This window comes from Rhinichthys klamathensis, unplaced genomic scaffold, assembly GCF_029890125.1.
Source record: "Rhinichthys klamathensis goyatoka isolate OS25496 unplaced genomic scaffold, OSU_Roscu_1.1 h1tg000072l_1, whole genome shotgun sequence".
Taxonomy (NCBI): domain Eukaryota; kingdom Metazoa; phylum Chordata; class Actinopteri; order Cypriniformes; family Leuciscidae; genus Rhinichthys; species Rhinichthys klamathensis.
In genome coordinates, this window is record NW_026606615.1 from 1,808,015 (window position 1) to 1,827,881 (window position 19,867).

The 19,867-nt window shown below is 38.6% G+C and overlaps 3 protein-coding genes across 3 annotated transcripts in view; 1 reads left to right on the forward strand and 2 right to left on the reverse strand.

The window, feature by feature from the left end:
• The first annotated feature begins 814 nt into the window (after nucleotides 1–814).
• On the forward strand, nucleotides 815–9,103 carry LOC130085080 (zinc transporter ZIP9). The gene is made up of 7 exons (XM_056250656.1): nucleotides 815–1,114; nucleotides 2,918–3,023; nucleotides 3,210–3,383; nucleotides 4,302–4,370; nucleotides 4,740–4,825; nucleotides 7,347–7,481; nucleotides 8,798–9,103. The coding sequence occupies exons 1-7, from the start codon at nucleotides 1,019–1,021 to the stop codon at nucleotides 9,056–9,058; spliced, it is 927 nt and encodes a 308-aa protein (XP_056106631.1). The 5' UTR covers nucleotides 815–1,018; the 3' UTR covers nucleotides 9,059–9,103.
• A 1,117-nt stretch (nucleotides 9,104–10,220) lies between these two features.
• On the reverse strand, nucleotides 10,221–12,276 carry LOC130085097 (coiled-coil domain-containing protein 177). The gene has a single exon (XM_056250680.1). The coding sequence runs from the start codon at nucleotides 12,236–12,238 to the stop codon at nucleotides 10,538–10,540; it is 1,701 nt and encodes a 566-aa protein (XP_056106655.1). The 5' UTR covers nucleotides 12,239–12,276; the 3' UTR covers nucleotides 10,221–10,537.
• A 2,139-nt stretch (nucleotides 12,277–14,415) lies between these two features.
• slc29a1a (solute carrier family 29 member 1a) overlaps nucleotides 14,416–19,867 on the reverse strand; it is a 52,819-nt gene continuing 47,367 nt past the window's right edge. The window contains exons 7-13 of the mRNA XM_056250670.1: nucleotides 18,542–18,639; nucleotides 18,343–18,424; nucleotides 17,492–17,577; nucleotides 17,266–17,374; nucleotides 17,098–17,183; nucleotides 15,059–15,258; nucleotides 14,416–14,703 (exon numbers count right to left, since the gene is read on the reverse strand). Of these exons, the coding sequence (XP_056106645.1) occupies nucleotides 14,592–14,703; nucleotides 15,059–15,258; nucleotides 17,098–17,183; nucleotides 17,266–17,374; nucleotides 17,492–17,577; nucleotides 18,343–18,424; nucleotides 18,542–18,639 (773 nt within the window). The 3' untranslated portion in view covers nucleotides 14,416–14,591. The remainder of the gene's footprint in view (nucleotides 14,704–15,058; nucleotides 15,259–17,097; nucleotides 17,184–17,265; nucleotides 17,375–17,491; nucleotides 17,578–18,342; nucleotides 18,425–18,541; nucleotides 18,640–19,867) is intronic.

The window sequence follows — 19,867 nt, forward strand, 5'->3', positions numbered from 1 at the left end:
TGGCGTCGGGAAAATGTATTAAAAGTGTTTACCAACAATTATATTGAAGGGACAAAGAGATAGAGGTCAAGTATGTTAGACTCCATTGTTATATTTCTATAGCTATAGCAAAGCCCGTCTACGGAATACATATTAGACATTCTCTGGCTATAGTAATGAACTCGCCGTTCTGAATTCAAATTGTCGGTGAAGCTGATATGAGAACCATATTAACAGCGCTCTAGTCGTGTTATTTTTAAATTCGCATTACCTATATAACCTGAATCTTCTTATGACAATACTCTCAAAGAATATTTTCATGTATTGTAAAAGTTATTGAAGTAATGCGTCGTAAAGGAAGCCGCTTACCTCAGACGCTCTGGCAGCGGTGCGCGCGCGCTCTCCATAGTTCAACGGCTTTTGCGCGTGCCCATATCTAATCTAATGTTCACAACATTTAAATGTGACTTAAATACTTAAGTGACTCGCTTGGCGGGTGAAAATAAGTCTGTTTGCCAACTGTGCTTGGTTTTTTTTTTCCCTAACGTAAGCAAATAATGCTCCACAAACGTTGTATTGTGGTTATACACAAAATGTAGTCGATCAAAATATATTTTAATTTTTTTGAGGTAATTTAGACGTGCATCTTTATAACCTTATAGTGATAACATACCAATAAACAGCAATTTTACAACGGAAATAAAACGTAACAAAATAAATCCCGACTGATGGTTTTCCTGATGACACTTCTGGGTGACGACGAATCAGTTCACCGAAAAGAACCGATTCTCTTAAATGAATCGAACACTCTTCTGAGCATTAGTTTCATGTAATTCATTTTCTCAGACTCCAGGGGTGTAGTTTAGGGTGGTGGAAGATTATGGAGGGTGTTGAGACGTGGAGAACTCCACTATGCATTTCATTGAGTGTTCAAAGGGGATATTTTGTCTTCCTTTTGTATTTTAGGGTGTTTACACGTGGTGCAGCTTGAATGTGCGTTAAGAGGTTTGATCGGAAGGGCTGAATAACAGAAGCAAGCATGGACGGAGCGTGGGGTGTTATTCTCATATCTCTGGCAATGTTCGTGGGATGTTTCGTGCTCGGGATAATTCCACTATTGATCAATTTATCAGAGGTAAGATGATTCACATTCAACAAGTGTTGTTTATGCACTAAGTTACTGTAAAGCAGAACATAACGGGATACATAACGTTACAGACGATAAAGCAATATATCAAATGCAGATAAAAACAAAGTGTTAAAATACACTATATGTACATTGTTGCATGCGTTATAATTGAAGTTAAGCTGTATCATTAAGGTTGTTACTATACCTTGTACTTTAGCCTGTGGTTTTGCGTTCAGGCACGTAACGGTAGCTGCTTTTCTTTTTCTTTTTTTCTTCTTTTTTTTTACGTTAGCTGCTTTTATGCACGTGATATTTGGATCTAAAAAAATCTCTGTGCTGTAGCAAACAGTTCAACTTTATATATTTTGAGTTGAATGTCATCGTACAAAAAAGGTACTGTGGTATACACTCACCGGCCACTTTATTAGGTACACCTGTCCAACTGCTCGTTAATACTTAATTTCTAAGCAGCCAATCACATGGCGGCAACTCAGTGCATTTAGGCATGTAGACATGGTCAAGACAATCTCCTGCAGTTCAAACCGAGCATCAGTATGGAGAAGAAAGGTGATTTGAGTGACTTTGAACGTGGCATGATTGTTGGTGCCAGAAGGGCTGGTCTGAGTATTTCAGAAACTGCTAATCTACTGGGATTTTCACGCACAACCATCTCTAGGGTTTACAGAGAATGGTCCGAAAAAGAAAAAACATCCAGTGAGCGGCAGTTCTGTGGGCGGAAATGCCTTGTTGATGCCAGAGGTCAGAGGAGAATGGCCAGACTGGTTCGAGCTGATAGAAGGGCAACAGTGACTGAAATAACCACTCGTTACAACCGAGGTATTCAGCAAAGCATTTGTGAAGCCACAACACGCACAACCTTGAGGCGGATGGGCTACAACAGCAGAAGACTCCACCGGGTACCACTCATCTCCACTACAAATAGGAAAAAGAGGCTACAATTTGCAAGAGCTCACCAAAATTGAACAGTTGAAGACTGGAAAAATGTTGCCTGGTCTGATGAGTCCCGATTTCTGTTAAGACATTCAGATGTTAGAGTCAGAATTTGGCGTAAACAGAATGAGAACATGGAACCATCATGCCTTGTTACCACTGTGCAGGCTGGTGGTGGTGGTGTAATGGTGTGGGGGATGTTTTCCTGGCACACTTTAGGCCCCTTAGTGCCAATTGGGCATCGTTTAAATGCCACGGCCTACCTGAGCATTGTTTCTGACCATGTCCATCCCTTTATGGCCACCATGTACCCATCCTCTGATGGCTACTTCCACCATGTCACAAAGCTCTAATCATTTCAAATTGGTTTCTTGAACATGACAATGAGTTCACTGTACTAAAATGGCCTCCACAGTCACCAGATCTCAACCCAATAGAGCATCTTTGGGATGTGGTGGAACGGGAGATTCGCATCATGGATGTGCAGCCGACAAATCTGCGGCAACTGTGTGATGCCATCATGTCAATATGGACCAAACTCCCTGAGGAATGCTTCCAGCACCTTGTTGAATCTATGCCACGAAGAATTGAGGCAGTTCTGAAGGCAAAAGGGGGTCCAACCCGTTACTAGCATGGGGTACCTAATAAAGTGGCCGGTGAGTGTATATGGTAAGATTACCACGTTCATATGGCATTTCGAATGTCTAAAAACATTGCAATACTCTTGTACTTTTTTGTCAGTGTCATACTATAAACCATGTAAGTCCATGACTATTAACAGCTAATGCAATAAATGTCTATTTTGACATTGAAATGCAAGTTTAAAGTTATTTAAAGACATTTTCTCCACCCTTACAGCACAAGCTGCAGTTGATTACTGTGTTGGGGGCGGGGCTTCTATGTGGCACTGCCCTGTCAATCATCATCCCAGAGGGGGTGGAGTTAGTGCAGGAGTCATGGAAAGGTAAGACTGGCCATCTTTCTCTGTTTTATTCATTCACTTCTCTATCAGGGAATGGATATGCAGAGTCATGCACACTCTTTTTCTTTGTTTACTTTTATGCAAAGTCATTTTTAATGGTAACCCCATACTCAGCAGGCCATGATCAATTATGTTTGCAAATACATGTTTTCTCCTCCTCCACTATAGACTGGTATTGCTCCTCTATGGAATGGAATCAAAATATATCTGGATCAAATTCAACACTTCATCTAGTCGAAAAAAAAGGTCTGCGTCCTCATTTCTTCATAGGAGTCTCTCTCGTCTTGGGCTTTACGCTCATGTTTGTGGTGGATCAGATTGCCAACTACTGCTCCATGAACGGTACCTCAATCATAAACTTATCATCATAAACACAGTTCTAAAATTATACACTCACTTCTTCCAAACATAGGCTGTGTTCAGAATAGAAATGTATAGTGTAGGTTCCCTTATATTGTTTTTAATCATTTTTTAAATGGTATACAACAAAATATTTCAAATTGTAGAATGATGTATTGTTTAATTCAGTGAGTTATCATGTCAGATATACAACCTTATTTTGCGTTTTTAATCCAACTTTAATTTTTTTTTTTTTATCCTAACTTTTGGGGTGACTTAAAACATTTTGAGAAATATCTAGGTCATATTTCACCTCAAAATCAAAACAGAATTATAATAAATTGCACTTTGCATAAAGATTAGGCCTATTTTTATAGAGCTGATTAAAGGGTTAGTTCACCCAAAAATGAAAATGCTAAGACTTTCGTTCATCTTCAGATCACAAATGAAGATCTTTTTGATGAAATCTGAGATTTCTGTCCCTCCATTGACCGCTACGCAACTACCACTTTGACGCTTCAAAGAGATCGTAAAAATAATAGAAATCTCTCAGATTTCATCAAAAAGATCATCATTTGTGTTCTGAAGATGAAAAAAGTTACTGGTTTGGAACGACATGAGGATAATTAATTACAGAATTTAAATTTTGGGGTGAATTATCTCTTTAAGATCTTTTGCATGTGCATCAAGCACAAGTCTTGTATCCACACAAGTCTTCAATTCTCAGTAGTTCAGTGTAATGTCAAATTTAATTCTTAGTGTATTATTGAAAATATAAAGCACAACTGCAAGCATGCATCCTGAATTTAATTTATTCCACTTGGGCGCACACAGACACAATGAAGTCTGCGGAAAGACAACCCGGTGTGAAATGCAGTCAAATGCTCTCTTGAGAATATTTCTGTTTGTCTTGTTTCCCAGATCCCCGAGTGCGCATGCACAGTGGCAACAGTGTTACTGCCACCCTGGGTCTGCTTATTCACGCCGCAGGTAACAAGAGCCTCAACGCCACTATTGTGTTCCCACATTTCCCAGATTACACTACAGTGAATCATGCCAGTAGTGCTTGTCCTGAGGATGATTATTCAAGTCAGTGAACAATGGGTTTCTAAATAATCTTCCGTTTTGTGTTTATCACAGCATCTGTCCTATAATTACCAAAAAGGGACACAATCTAGGGACTAAAAACAGACTGAACTCATTGTCTGGTTTGGTTTTCATGGCTAGTGTTGCATTTCTGTTTTCACACAAAGGGAATAATGATGCCTCAGTTGGTTTGGTTGCAGTGTTTTGTCAGGTGTGGAGAGATGCCCACAGCTTGTGATTTGCATGACATTCACATCATTTCTCTCTCTTCAGCTGATGGTGTGGCTTTGGGTGCAGCTGCCGCCTCATCACAGGTGTCTGTGCAGGTTGTCGTGTTTTTTGCTGTCATTTTGCACAAGGTGAGACTTCTCTGGTATCGGTCTTTCTAATAGTCTGTCTGTAATAACACTGCTGAGTCAAGTGACTCTAGTAACACCAAGATCATGGGTTCGATTCCCAGCATGAACTGATAAAATCTATTCCTTAAATTCAATGATAGTCGCTTTGGATAAAAGTGTCTGCCAAATGCATAAATGCAAATGTAAAAGTATTGACATATCCACAAAATACTGAATCTAAGAAAAACTAATTATATAATAGTCTTTAATATAATAATATTCACAATGGCTCACTCGATTTAGTGATTTAGTAATAATAATTAGGGTTGCTTGCCAATTTAATGTGTTAACTATAGAAAAAAACGTGTTAAAATTATCATAATGATATAGTTTAGCCAATGTCATCTGAGCAAGAGTGCTGTCTTTTCCCAAATATCTGCATGATTCCAAATGTAATATTTATTTTATAAAACGGTTAAAAAAACAAGATGTTAATATAGCGTTACATTTTAGACACAATAGTGTCTGTTTTTGCATTTCGCCAATGAAAATAATCCCAAATAAAGCCACAGCAGAGCTGATGTGCATCTCCGAGCAACACAGCGGTGTTTCATCACTGAATGAATCTGCGTAGTCAGACCTTTAGACTTCAGTCTGGACTCTATCGCAGCTTTCATTGGCCAAGGACCACCCAGAGGCCGTTTGACTGTCATGTAAAGCAACCAATCACAGTCTGTTTGGTTCTGTGTTATGTTTAGGGCATGAAAATGTAACGTCGATGTGCCTACGATAACAGACCGGTGTGTAAAACTCTTGGATGTATTTAAAGAGTCTATGCCAGCGTTTATCTGAGACTGACCAGCACTCATTGTCACAGTTGTAAACGGGGTTTGGCATCACGGCATCTTTGTTTTCAGGCGGACCATTAAAAACGCGACACACATGTCCTGTAGAATTCAACCAATCAGGTGACCAATCTGTGGGCCTGACGTCTGAGGCTGAGACTAAATCGAGTCAGCCATTGATTCAGTGACTCATTCATAAAAAAAGTCCACTTGCTTCGTTCCTGAATGAATCGGTTGAATAAATGACTCGCTCATTAAAGGGATACTCCACTTTTTTTGGAAATAGGCTCATTTTACAACTCCCCCAGAGTTAAACTGTTGAGTTTTACCGTTTTTGAATCCATTCAGCCGATCTCCGGTTCTGGCGGTACCACTTTTAGCATAGCTTAGCATACATCATTGGAGTGGACAAGACCATTAGCATTTCTAAAGAAAAATGACCAAAGGGTTTCGATATTTTTCCTATTTAAAACTTGACTCTTCTGTAGTTACATTGTGGACTAAGACTAACGGAAAATGTAAAGTTGAGATTTTCTAGGCTGATATGGCTAGGAACTATACTCTTATTCCTGCGTAATAAATAATCAAGAAACTTCACTGCCGTACCATGAGTGCAGCAGGCGTAATGATATGACGCAGCGCCTGAAAATAGTTCCGTTGTGTTGAAGGAAGGTGGCCTATTTTCAGGCGCTGCGTCATATCATTACGCCTGCTGCTCTCATGGTACGGCAGTGAAGTTTCTTGATTATTACGCAGGAATAAGAGTATAGTTCCTAGCCATATCAGCCTAGAAAATCTCAACTTTACATTTTCCGTTAGTCTTAGTCCACAATGTAACTACAGAAGAGTCAAGTTTTAAATGCTGCTGGGAAAAGACAGCACTCTTGCTCAGATGACATTGGCTAAACTATATCATTATGGTCATTTTAACACGTTTTTTTCTATAGTTAACACATTAAATTGGCAAGCAACCCTAATTATTATTACTAAATCACAATTTTTCTTTAGAAATGCTAATGGTCTTGTCCACTCCAATGATGTATGCTAAGCTATGCTAAAAGTGGTACCGCCAGAACCGGAGATCGGCTGAATGGATTCAAAAACGGTAAAACTCAACAGTTTAACTCTGGGGGAGTTGTAAAATGAGCCTATTTCCAAAAAAAGTGGAGTATCCCTTTAAGACAGTGACCTGCCGGTTTTAGTTTCATATTTCATTTTTCATTCATATTCATGCCACCTCTGAGTTAAACAGTCTGTGTAAATGCCACTTGAAATGCGCCTTTTTGAAGAAGAATAAAAAAAATTTGTAGCCTTAAAAATTTACGTATAATAAATTCTATGTTGAATCTAACTATTTCTTTCTAAAGCTACTTTCCATAATGTCTAATCAATGCTTTACTTATCTAACACAGTAATGACTTTAAAAAAGATTTTTTGGGGGGTCATTTGCAATTAATTCGCTTAATTAATCAGCACATCGTGTAATTAATTAGATTTTTTTTTAATTATCACTTGACAGCCCTAATAATAATACCATTTAATGTCCGTTAATGATAGGAAAAAAAAAAAACTTGTCCACTGCCATGCATTTGTTTCCAGTTAGTCTGCAATTGTCTTGCTTTATTCAACACAAATTCTCTCTCTCTCTCTCTCTCTCTCTCTCTCTCTCTCTCTCTCTCTCTCTCTCTCTCTCTTAGGCTCCAGCTGCGTTCGGTCTCGTGTCTTTCCTCATGCACGCAGGTCTGGAGAGGAAGACTATTCAGACGCATTTACTGGCATTTTCTGCTGCTGCGCCACTGATGGCCATCAGCACTTACTTCATCCTTAGTGCGGTGAGAGACCCTGTTCTCTTTATTCATTCTTTGAAACCTAGGCCCTGTTTTCACCTGATATTAAAGTCGGCATGAAATCAAATTTGACAAATCTTCTTTTTATATGTAATATTGTAGTGTTTATTATAAATGATTTATCTGTGCACTTCATTATTTTTTTTAAATTCATGTACCCTTATAATCTTTAATCAAATACATTACCCTTCCCTCCCCCCTCGAAACGACCTCTCTTCTCTTTCGGTCACGTGCAATGGCGAAAGGGTGCGGCCAGAGCCGATGAGGGTGCGGCTATCGGTGCACCGCCTCTCAGAGAAGATACATTCAAATCTGCCTCCATTTTGTTCGCAACGCCCAACCTCCAACGATCCAATCAATTCCCGAAGGACGAAATCAAGCCCCGCCCTACATTTTTTTCTAATTTCAGAAGCCGTTTCACTCGGATATACTTCACAACAAGGAAAAATGACAATCTCAACTTCCGTTTCATGCCGACTTTAAGATACGTTTTGGCCGATCGGATCACAAGTAGACGAGGGAGACACATTCCCGTTTACACCTGGTGTTTTAATTCGTCTCTTTTGTCCACTTTCAACCACTTCTGTCCTGATTTCTTCGAGGGGAGGGTCTATGGGCGGATAAATGTATGTTTTTTCAGAACTTTTTGATCTAATGGACAAAATAAGCTCACGCAATTTACATATGAACGCGACCGGAGACAACGGAAAAACATATGGAGAGCATTAGCTTTAGTTTATACTCTGACAGCCACAAGTCCAGCCGAACGCTGTGAGTGTGTGTTAGAAAGGAATGGTGAGAAAACATTGTGTTTGGTACGTTTTTCGTCTTCAAACCAAACTTGGGTCTCCAGCTGACAGTTTAAATCCCCTCTGGCTAGTGCGCTTCCCATAATGCTTACGCATTAGGTCAGTTGGCGGAGAGTAAACATCTTTTGTGGCTGTTCAAACACATTCGACCGGATTCCTTTCATAGTGTAAACGCTCATGCGGTCGAATGTATTTAAACAGCCACAAAAGACGAGTTTCGAGTTTTTGACGACCTCTGGAAGCGGTCGAAAGTGGACAAACTCAAAACGTTTTAGACCCTGTTTATGAAGCTGAATTTTTGAAGCTGTTATGTTTGTTTCTAATAAGTAACTAGATAAGAATGTTTGGGGTGTGAGTGTGTCATGGAGAGAGAATGTATGTTCTGAACATTACATTACAGTAGTGCAACTACATATTTTCCATTTAATTCTTCTGTTGTTATTTATTCTGTACTGATCTAAAATAAGTAATATACTTTTTTGTCTTTTGCAGTCTAATGGCTCGTCCCAGAGCCGTCTGAGCACTACAGGCATTGGAATGCTGTTCTCAGCTGGGACTTTCTTGTATGTGGCCACAGTTCATGTTCTGCCTGAAATCAACAGCAGAGGACAGCAGAGCTCCACTCACCTCTACCATCACGCGGGATCTGGATCCTACCAGCACCAGGGCGGTCTGGGCATCACAGAGAGCCTCACTCTCATCCTGGGGATGGGACTGCCCGTGCTGTTGGCCCTCGGACTGCCAGATGATTAATCTGTAAAAACAATCCAACAGCCAGATATGTGACGTGTAATGATTCATTTTGAAATGTTTATATTTTTATAAAGATTTGAGAATGCTCGTTTGAGTTTTGTTTTGTCATGATTAGTGTTGTGAAACTTCCCACATGGTCAGTTTTAACTCTTAATTTGTTTTTGGCTTTTGCCGAGAAACAAAACACAAGCCTGTGGCATGCTGGTATTTATGTGCAGTTATGGTCCGACTCTGGGTCATTTGTCGCCTCCACGCTGCCATATTGAATCAAAGAAAAAAATATTGATATTTACGTTCTTATACCTAGAATCAAATTTTATTTTGTCTTACAGCTGAAGTCATTTTTTCTCACTGCCATTAAGTTGCAATAATTAAGTGCAATACAGTGCTCTTTTTCCAAAGATTTAAAAAATATTGTTGCTTTTTTTTAGTTTTTTATTAAACCAAGAATGCCTTATATTAGTATAAACCAATATTTATGTTTAGAATTACAATGCAGTGCAATCTTGATATGGCACGACAGTCTCTCTGGTACGTGACAATCTATTAAAAGCCATTTAAAGCTACTGTTTGTGTGCATTTTTTGTGTTTTGCAAATCATTTTTGTGGATCAACATTCCTGTCCAAAAACAGTCCCTAGCCCTAGCCCTAAACTAAGCCTAAACTTGACGACAACTGCAAAGTTGTCCCTCAAATCTGATTGGTTGATTGGAATGTTGTTCCAGGATCAACAAAGATGAGCTTGTTGAAAAGGTCTGTTGCTGATAAATAGCTATTGATACACCAATAGATGTGCGTCAGACTATATTTATCTTAAACCTGCAATTTTAGTGATGATCTTTTTAGTAACTTGACACAAGAATGCCCTGACTGAATTTGCAATTAGCAATAGTACTGGCCAAGCACAATGTGAAGGTTTCCAACTAGTGTTGTTAAATCGATTAATCGCATCTAACATCGAAGTTAGTGTTTTTATATATATGTGTGTCTGTGAGGCTATGTATGCATGTATATATATACACACACACATTTATTAACAAACTTTTACATTAGATGCGATTAATCAAGATTAATTGATTTGACAGTGCTATTTCTAACCAAGTTGGTCTCAAATTTGCAACAAGTCTATAAAAAAAAATTGAGAAATATTGTTAAATATTCCAAAACTTTATTGGTGAATAAAGCATTCAGAAATCACATTATTTGTTCAAATAAAAGTCAATAAATAAATTCTCTATATAATAAATACATGGCCTGTCTTTGGTGAAGTCTAAAAGCTTATTAATCGTCTTTTGACTTGATAAATACATTTATCAGCACTGTAAACACCTCATTTGTATGAAAAAACATACATAAAACTAGTCTAATACTTGTGCTGGAAGCTGGATTTACATTTCAAATGTGCCTATAAACTTGATTTATGTCTATTGTTTGGCTGCATTAATACTATTGTAATTTGATTATCATCAGTAGCACTCTTCATAGTTTCAGGCGACCCATGTGAGCGTTCAGCTCGGCTTCTCGAGCCATCTGGTCAAAGGTGCGCCGGGACGTCTGCTCCCTCACCCTGTCCCGCATGTAGCAGGAGGCGTGAGCCACTTTCCGGCTCCTCTCCATGACCTCGACCCTCTCTTTCTGCAGCTTCTCCCTGCGCTCGTCCTTCTGCGTCACGGCTTCGCATCTTTGCTCCCACTGTGCTTTCTCCTCCTCCAGGACTCGGTCTTGTAGCCTGCGATGATTCATTTCCTTTTCCTGGTTTTCTCGTCTGATGCGCTGAGCTCTGCGACTCCGCTCCTCCTGCGCCTGACGCACGGCGTTCTCCATCCTCATCTGGCACCGTTTCACCAGCGTTTGCTTCTGCTCCACCCAATCCCTGTTCTCCCTCTCCACCCGCTCCTGCGCCGTCCGCATCTGCTCCTCCTCCTTCAGCGCACGCAGCCGCATCTCCTGCACGCGCGCCTCCACAAGCACTTCATGGTTCTCCGAGGAGCGCTGCAGCTTCCGCTCTAGCCCGTTTCTCCTCAGCTCCTTCTCCACGTGCTCCTGCTCCTCGGCCTCCTTTTTTAGGAGGAGGTGCTTGAGAAGCTCCCTCTCGTTCTCTTGCTTGATTCTCCTCCGTTCTCTCTTTTCCTGCGTTCGCTTGCTCCTCATCGCATGCTGTTCTCTATCACGCGCCGCCTGCAACTCCGTCTCTCGCTGCGCCTCCTCATTGCGCTCCTTCTCCTGCCAGAGCCTCTCCTGGTAGCGCTTGCGTTCTTTCGCTTCCCTGTTTGCCACGTTATGCTTGGACCTGCGTTGAGTTTGTTGCTCCTCTGCAAGTCTTCTCCAGCGCTCCTCCTGTTGAAGCGTCTCTCGTTTGCGTTGCTCCGTAAGAACGGCCTCCTGTTCCTCTCGACGCCTCCTTCGCTCCTCCAAGTCCTCCTGCCAGCGACGGATATGTCGTAGAAGCTCTTTTCGCTTCTTTTGCTCCAAGCGAGCTCTCCGCGCCTCCTCGCGCCTCTTCTCCTCCTCGCGATTTTGCTCCTCGAACTTGCTCTGCCGTAAACTAAACTGCTCCTCTTCATGCTTGGCCAGCATCAATGCGGCAATCTTATGATCTTTTTCCGGGATTGTGATGCACAGTTTGCGACTGATCTCCTGCGAGAGGCTTTTTAGTCGGCGCTCCGTCGCAGGAGAACGTCTGAGGTCGGCCAGACTGAAACTGTAGGGTAACCTCTGAGCGTATGTGGTCGTAAACCTGTCTGAGATGGTGATCGCAGACTTTGAATCTGTGAAGCGTGGATCACTGGGACTTTTGACTTTGGAGTCAGTGCTTTGACTCTCGGCTTTTTGTTCTAGGACGGTTTCCAGGGCTGTGAAGGGTTTTACAGATGACTTTCTATTCCAGCCCTCTTGTATGATTCGCTCTCTCTCCTCTCGACACAAGCGCAGTCGTTCTCTTCTTCCTTTCTCGTACTCCTCATATAATACAGTCACTTCCTCCAAAGAGGACTCCAGGTTTTCATCAATAACATCTGTGAGGGATCTGAACAGCAGATCAACAGGTTTCACTCCCAGTCTTGCACAGGATTCAAGTGAACGTGGACTTGTCAGAACATATCTGCTGTCTTTAGCTTCGGGAGAGTTAAAATTATTCAAATCCAAATGCAGGATCGGTGAAATTGATCTAATATGCTCCATTAACACCTGTGTTTAATACAATGAGTGCATTTGATCGAGAATACAGCTGGTTTACTAATCCGTCATACTAGTCCCCCGGTTGACAGACAAAAATAAAACGTGTTTTAATACATTTTTAGTCTACGTTTTTGATTTTTGTAATACTTATTGGCGCCTGAACCTGCTCTTCAAAACCTCGGACGCTTCTCGGATCACCATAGCAGCGCAGTAACGTCACAGGAACAGGCCTCGTGTTCAAGCTTATGGGAATTCAAATTCAAAACAGCGCCATCTAGCGACCAGGCGTTTATACTGCCACGACAGTACCGGTACTTTTCAAGCAAATCCAGTACGTTTGTTTGGTTGTAAATTACAAAACAATAGTGAACATGTTGATAGTTAATGTGATGGACTACACCTGATACCTGTGTGATCTTGAGGAGAAATGAGAAATGACACCAAATCTCTAGAGAAACCGTCCTGCAGCATTTGTTTCCACGACATTTGCGTCGATGTTTTGTTTAATGCAATATTCAAATAACCTCTTCGTATATAAAATTGTCATGAAAGCATTTGCTCGTATCGCATAAAACAGAATATCATTAATAAAGGAGATATTCACTCTTAAATAAGCAAAAAACAACATATTCCGTTAATAAAAACGAATCAGTACTAGCTCACTGCAGAAACTAAGTATTTTTGTCTTCTTTTCCAGAACAAATCTAAAAATTCTTAAATCAAAATACATTTAGGCTACTTGAGAAGCAATGACTTAAGATTTAAGTCTTGTTTGTTGCGTTGAGCATTAAAAAGCTTTGCCACAGGAATGACGCCACTAATCAAGAAAACTTCCTGTAATTACAAACCGTTTCTCCAGAAACCCTCCATTCTGAGACCGATGAGTGACCACTGTCTATGTGAGTGACTGACGAGTTGTGCTTCTGGTGCAGCTCACGCACTGAACAGACATCATCGTCAAATTACAAACAGAAATGTGTTTATTTCTACCCCGTCCAGTCACAGACCCACCCCGCCAAACATTTCCATTTTGCACATTTTTTGGAAAACATCTCATTCAGCAAAACAAGTTGTGCATTAACAATGTTAGAATGTGGCTGCAATAAAACATAGAATACAAAAAGCTGTTAAAAAACAATAGTATAAATAATGACAAAATTAATTTTACAATTTTAGGCCTTCACTCTTTGAAAACATTCAAATCAAATACATGCAGCTGACAAAATGAACAACAAACATCTGAACTTATTTTAACATTCAAAATACCACTATAAACTTCAATTGGGGCCCTTTAATATGTGATACAGTACGGTTTATCTAGAACCACTGCAAAATGCGATTTTCTTACAGTATTTTTGTCTAATATCTAAACATTCTTAAATCAAGATGCATTTACAAAAAGTCTTGTTTTCTGAAACATCTAATCAAAATGAATCGAGTTCATGCTTAAAACTAGAAAAAATAACTGCCAATGGTATCAGAAAAATAACTTAATTCATGGGGAAAAACAGATATTTTTAGTTTTAAGCATAAACTTAATGTTGATGAATTCATCAGAGAATAGACTTAAAGTCCCCATGGTGAAAATCAAGTTTTTAATGTTGTTTATATGCCCGTCTCGCTGGTGTTTCTGACGTCACAAACTACCTTGTAACCAATCAGGTCAACATGCGATCGTCACGAGTGGATCTCTGAGCTGAGTGAGTGAGTGGAGGCGGGGCTCTGTTGATTGTTCATAGAACCGCGTATACTAAATGAGGCAAGGTTGTAGAGTTACATTCAAGCTATTTTAAGGCATGAATAATTTTTAAAGGAAAAACATTTAAATGTCATTTTGGTGAACAAAGATGAGTTTTAAGGGGTAAAATGATTGCCTACATGGGGACTTTAAAGCTTAAGCAATATCCCTTCTCAAATAAATTCATCTTGATTTCCATTTTTAATGGAAAAGTAGGCAAAAATACTAAGCAAGAATTTTTTTTGCAGTAAACTACTGCCCTAATAGCTGCAAGTCTCACTAAACAAAACTAAAACAGGGCAATTAAAACTGTTAATACCTACAAAAACATTTTAAAAACTAAAACAGAAAGGTGTTAACCTGACCCATACATTATTGCTAAATACTGAAATGGCACAATATACAAGTACACAAAAACAGACTTTTTGGCTTGATGATGATCATGACATCATAATGATCGTGTAATCCTCGTGTGAATCCAGTCTATTCCAGATGCCATATGCAGTTCTGCAAGAGACACAAGAGGGGCAAATGGATATACAGTATGTGCAGTATGAAAACTTTCTCTCTGGCTCTGTGTACAACTTGGGTTAAAGTTCCTCTTCCTCTTACTGAGAACTAGATCACGGCCCGGAAGCCGAAGGATAACGCGGCTCCCAATGCCAAGCCGAGAGAGAGGAAAAACGCCATGATGGCTCCTGCAGTTTCTGCTTCATGCTGGGAGACTTTCCTGTGGGACGAACACAAAACATTAGAGGACATGAAGAACTTTGACTAAACTGTTAGACGAACATCATCAGGACAATGTTCATTGTGTACAGAAAAGATGTAACTAATGATACTTCTGTTATGGACTGATGATGATGCATCTTAAATGCAGCGTGTTCATTTAAGTTTATTTAACCAAAAAAAGTGCATAATCCAAACAGAAGAAGAGCGACGTCACAGCTTAGACCACACAAACAACACCAGATAATGATGAACACCATGATTTTGTAAAGACTGTTATTTCTCTAGCAGACCAATATAAAGTGTAATATGCACTGTATTTGGCATGTATGTTGATGTTGTTGTTTTGTACTTACTTTGGTCCGAAGCACATGCAGAGACTGGCCAGATATCCGTTGCTAAAGGAGAAGAGGATCATGAAAACGATGTACCAGGAGTCGTGAGCGAACAACACAGGCAGGGTGTATCTGGGCTGAACGTTGCAGAGGAGGAAGAGAGGGATGAACACCACGCGAGCCATGACCAGGATGGGCAGCAAGATGCTGTCTTTACCGGGCTGAACAGAGAGAGGTCACATGTCAGACATTCATCAACATCACCCAAATCTGGAGAGAAATTAATTACCTTTTATTTGTCAATACACTATTAGTGATGGGTTGATGAAGGATTTGGTCATATTATATATGACATTACTACTATTAACTCAAAGCTCTTTGTTGTCAATTTCAAAATTGATCAATAGTTTTGCAAATGAATATAGCAGTTTTTTGTTATTGATTACTAAAACAATTAAAAACTGTTTTCGTTTACTGAAATAAAATAAAATATAAATCTTAGATTGGCAACATGGTTACTAACCGAAATAAAATAAGTTTAAGTACTAAATAATTACTAAAACTACAACTGAAAAAAAAAGCTAAATAGAAATATAAAAACATAAAATTAAACAAGTTAAAACTAAATTGAAAATAAAAATGTAAAATATAAAAATAAAAGCTCATTCAAAATATTCATAAATACTTCAATAGATAATTCACACTAAACACTGAAACGAATAAATAAAACATTTATGAATATTAATACAAATATTGTGTAAATGTTTCAATCAATTTTGTATCATAATGTCACATCTGTATGAAATCATAATTTTGTATTATATCATAATACACAGTTAGCTGTCATCTAATAAACTACCAGGGTCTATCAGGACGGCATCGGTCATTATAAAACCCTTGCTGGTCAACCACTGCAATCCATTTGCTTAAACAGCCAATCAGTGCATGAGAAAGACGTCGAACAGGCCTTTGGCATCTTGAATACATTCTGGGATCATGTGAACGTGGTTTTGCCCCTAAAATACTCAAAAACCCATGACAATACCAAATCTAAATACAGCAAATTTAAAGCGATTGCCTGGACATGACATTTCAATTCATCCACCATCTCCATATACCCCAGAACAAGTTGATGTACTGCAGTTTCTCCCATGATGCTCAGTTTATTTAAATCTCACATTCAGATGGACGCTATAATCGAGTCAAACTACCAGTATAACAAGCGTTACATTGACTGTGGTAAACTGCACACATGACCGTCACATGAGCGTCACACAGCTGACTGCACACCACACGGGCTTCCAGTGGGCATGTGATCAACGAGCCATACCCCCCGGCAATTAGTATTATTCAAAAAAAATATATTATATCAAACTTACTTAAAGATATTCCAATACTTACTATTGTACTGTGAAATTATAAAATCGAGTATTTAATAAACAAACATGAATTTTATTTTACAGAACAACAGTGAAATTACAACACTAACATTAATGGTTGATTTAATTTCTTTATTTTCCATAATTTCCATTGAAACAGGAAGACAGGGCGGGACATATCGAACAACAGCCCCTCCCCCTTTTTTAAATAGCCAATAGCGTTAAGTTTATATCACGACCAGAGCCGTTGAACTCGGCAAAGCCACATTTGATAGCCACAGTCTACTAGTTCCCCTTCTAACTGTTACAAAAGCAAAACCACTTTTGGACAACTTTTATAATCATTTGAGGGTACTTTGTTTTTTTTGTCCAAGAAAGTAAGTCTGTTTTGGACCAACCGATTTTCATTTCTGGCTGAACTATCCATTTGACATGATGTAGGATTTTCCAGAGAAATGTTTTATCGTTTTCCCTGTTATGACAATTGCTGGAACATTTACACAATAAACAGACTCTTGAGTCTTTTCAGAAAGAACTTCTTCATAGGAATACCTTAAAAAATCCCAGAAAGGGAAGGCAAAAAGCAGATGCTCCGTTTGATTTAAGCCCTAATAAAGCATTCAGAGCACGTGTTTGAAGAGTCCCCGTATGCGCCGACTAACACCACACACACATACGTACCCACATACAAAAAGCAGTCAGGCTCCTCCCGGCCCAGTCCATCAAATTGAACAGGAGGAAGCAGGACACAGGGATGAAATACATTTCTGTGAAAAGAGACAGGACAGCTGTGACATTTCTGTAGAGAACATCAATACAGTGAAACATCACACATGCAAACACACTCACCCCATTTACTCCCGTCGGCAATAGTGGACTTGACATCAACAGTGACAGCTGGGAAGGTGCCAATGGTGACGGTGAAAACAAAGCATACGGAAAGAGCCATCACCCAGATCTAAGTCAGGAGACAAGTGTTATTATAAACTGAGGCTTCCTGTTCTCCAGTGCTTATGTGCCATTTCTGCTCCAACTATGGAGATAAGAGATGTGAGCAGAAGGTTGAAGTTAATACCTGTTTAAAGATGCCAAACACTGACACAGCGGGTCTGGTCTCTTCATCAGTCAGACTCAGGACCGGCTTCTTCTCAGCTTCACTTTCTGCCAGCCAAGAACAAAAACACACAATCAATTTCTCTTTGCAGGGAATCACGGATGATACGAGTCAGGTTACAAATTAACTGAATTAATATTGAGACTAAATACAGTTGTCTCTGGTCAAGATTGTGATGTCTTTTTTATTTTGTTGTTTTATTTTATAGCATTTTTTATAGCATTTTATTTTATAGCATTTTGTTTTATTTTATTTGATGATAATTTGTGTTTTATTTTATAGCATTTTATTTTATTTTATAGCATTTTGTTTTATTTTATAGCATTTTAAGATAAGATGCTATAAAATAAAATGCTATAAAATAAAACAAAAAATGCTATAAAATAAAATAAAATAAAACAAAACAAAATAAAAAAGTACAGATTTTCTGAGGGACAAATAAATTACCTCACAATCTTGACCAGAGACATCTGTATTTGGTCTCAATATTAATTCAGTTAATTTGTAAGCTTCAGAGAACATCATTTCTACGATTAATATTTACAATCTTGGCATATTAGGTCTGGTTTCACAAACAGGGCTTAGATTAAGCCAGGATTAGGAGATCTGTCAGTGCAAGTTGCTTTCAGTTAAAACAGCTTAAACATGCATTTTAGTCTGAGACTAGATGTAAGCCTTGTCTGTGAAACCGGGCAGTAAAGTTCAGCACTTTTTCTCCATGGTCTTATATTTCAGTAGTCCCATATATTTGTTCATGAGTGTATGAGGGAGCATCAGATGTCACTGACATTTTGATAAATATGGAATATTACCTGGTTTCAGCAAATCCATCTTGTTTTCCTCATCTGCGATGGACCGAGAGCCATTGCTCTCAGAGTAATACTGGAAAAACTCCTGCAGAACAAATAGTTTTAGTCTTCAAAATGTAAACATCGAATCATAATTCTTTGCATTGATTAGAGGAAATGGAACACAGATGTGAATCTCAAGAGTCAGGGCTTTACACCTTACCATTTTGGGCAGGGCGAAGTAAGAAACCATGGCCAGGAGAATAACGACGCAGGCGGTGATGAAGTAGCCGAAAGCACTGTCCTGTAAAGCAGAGCCCGCTGGAAAACACAAGACAAGGGTCAAAACCTGGAAGCACCAAAATTTCAGTAGTCAGTGCCAAAACCAAGAACATTTTGCAGTTCTCGGTACCAAAACAAAAATTGTTGAATTTAGTACTTTAGAAATGTGTGACGTTTTGTCTCGACCGTTGGTCATCACTGTCAATCATCGTAGTTTCTTATTTAACTGCGCATTTAAAAACTAAACTTGTATTCAGATTGTGAATGAGTAATAAACAGAAAGCAAGAGCAGAGCCTCCATTTACAGTCACTAAGGCCGTCAATCGCCAAAACCCCCGTTATGATAAAAAAAGCTGTCTTAAATGTTCAATGAACTTACTGATAGGCCATTGCGTTCACATGCTAAACAGATATGACTGTGATAGGCTACAATGCTCAATGCTTGTAAAAACATGCTGTAAATATCAACTAACACGAACGTGAGTGTTTGCAGAAATATTGGTACAATAAAAAAATAATGAATTAGTACCGAGTGGTACCGATAGTACCGTTACATTTGACAACCCTAATCTAGAACTAAACGAACATTTCCACAAAACAGATCTGCTTCAAAACATATATTCAGTCATTTAAAAGTGGAATTGTGTTATTGGCACATGAATAAACAACTATCATTTATATCAACTAGCATTTTACTTCTGACATTTAACATCTACTTTGAATCTGTTTGGTCCAGTGTTATTTTAGTATATATTTTATACTATTATAGTATTTATTAATGTTTTTGTTTATTTTTGTAACTTTGGGTATCACTTTATTTTGAGTTGACGTACTTACACATTACTCCATGTACTTACTATAGTAATAACTGTAAATTACGTATAATTACAAGTAACTAACACCAACCGTAAGTCTAAAGAAAATGTAGTTAATTAATATTACTCAGAATTTGAGTATTAGTATTTAGTATTATTTATATATTTATATATTATTTATATGCGATTACAGTACTTAATATTTTTCATTTTAATTTAAAAATTTTATTAGCTATGTTTTTGTATTTATTTTTTAGTACTTCATCTTATTTTATTTCAGTTAAACATTTCTAATTTTTCATTCAATTTTTTTTTTTTTTTAGTTTCTAATATTTAATCTAATATTTATATTTTATTTTATCTCCGCTTTATTTCAATTTACAGAAGACAAGAACGGGTAGTTAAAAATTCATGTATAACTTTGATGAAAGGTTTTGATCCACTTCAAATGT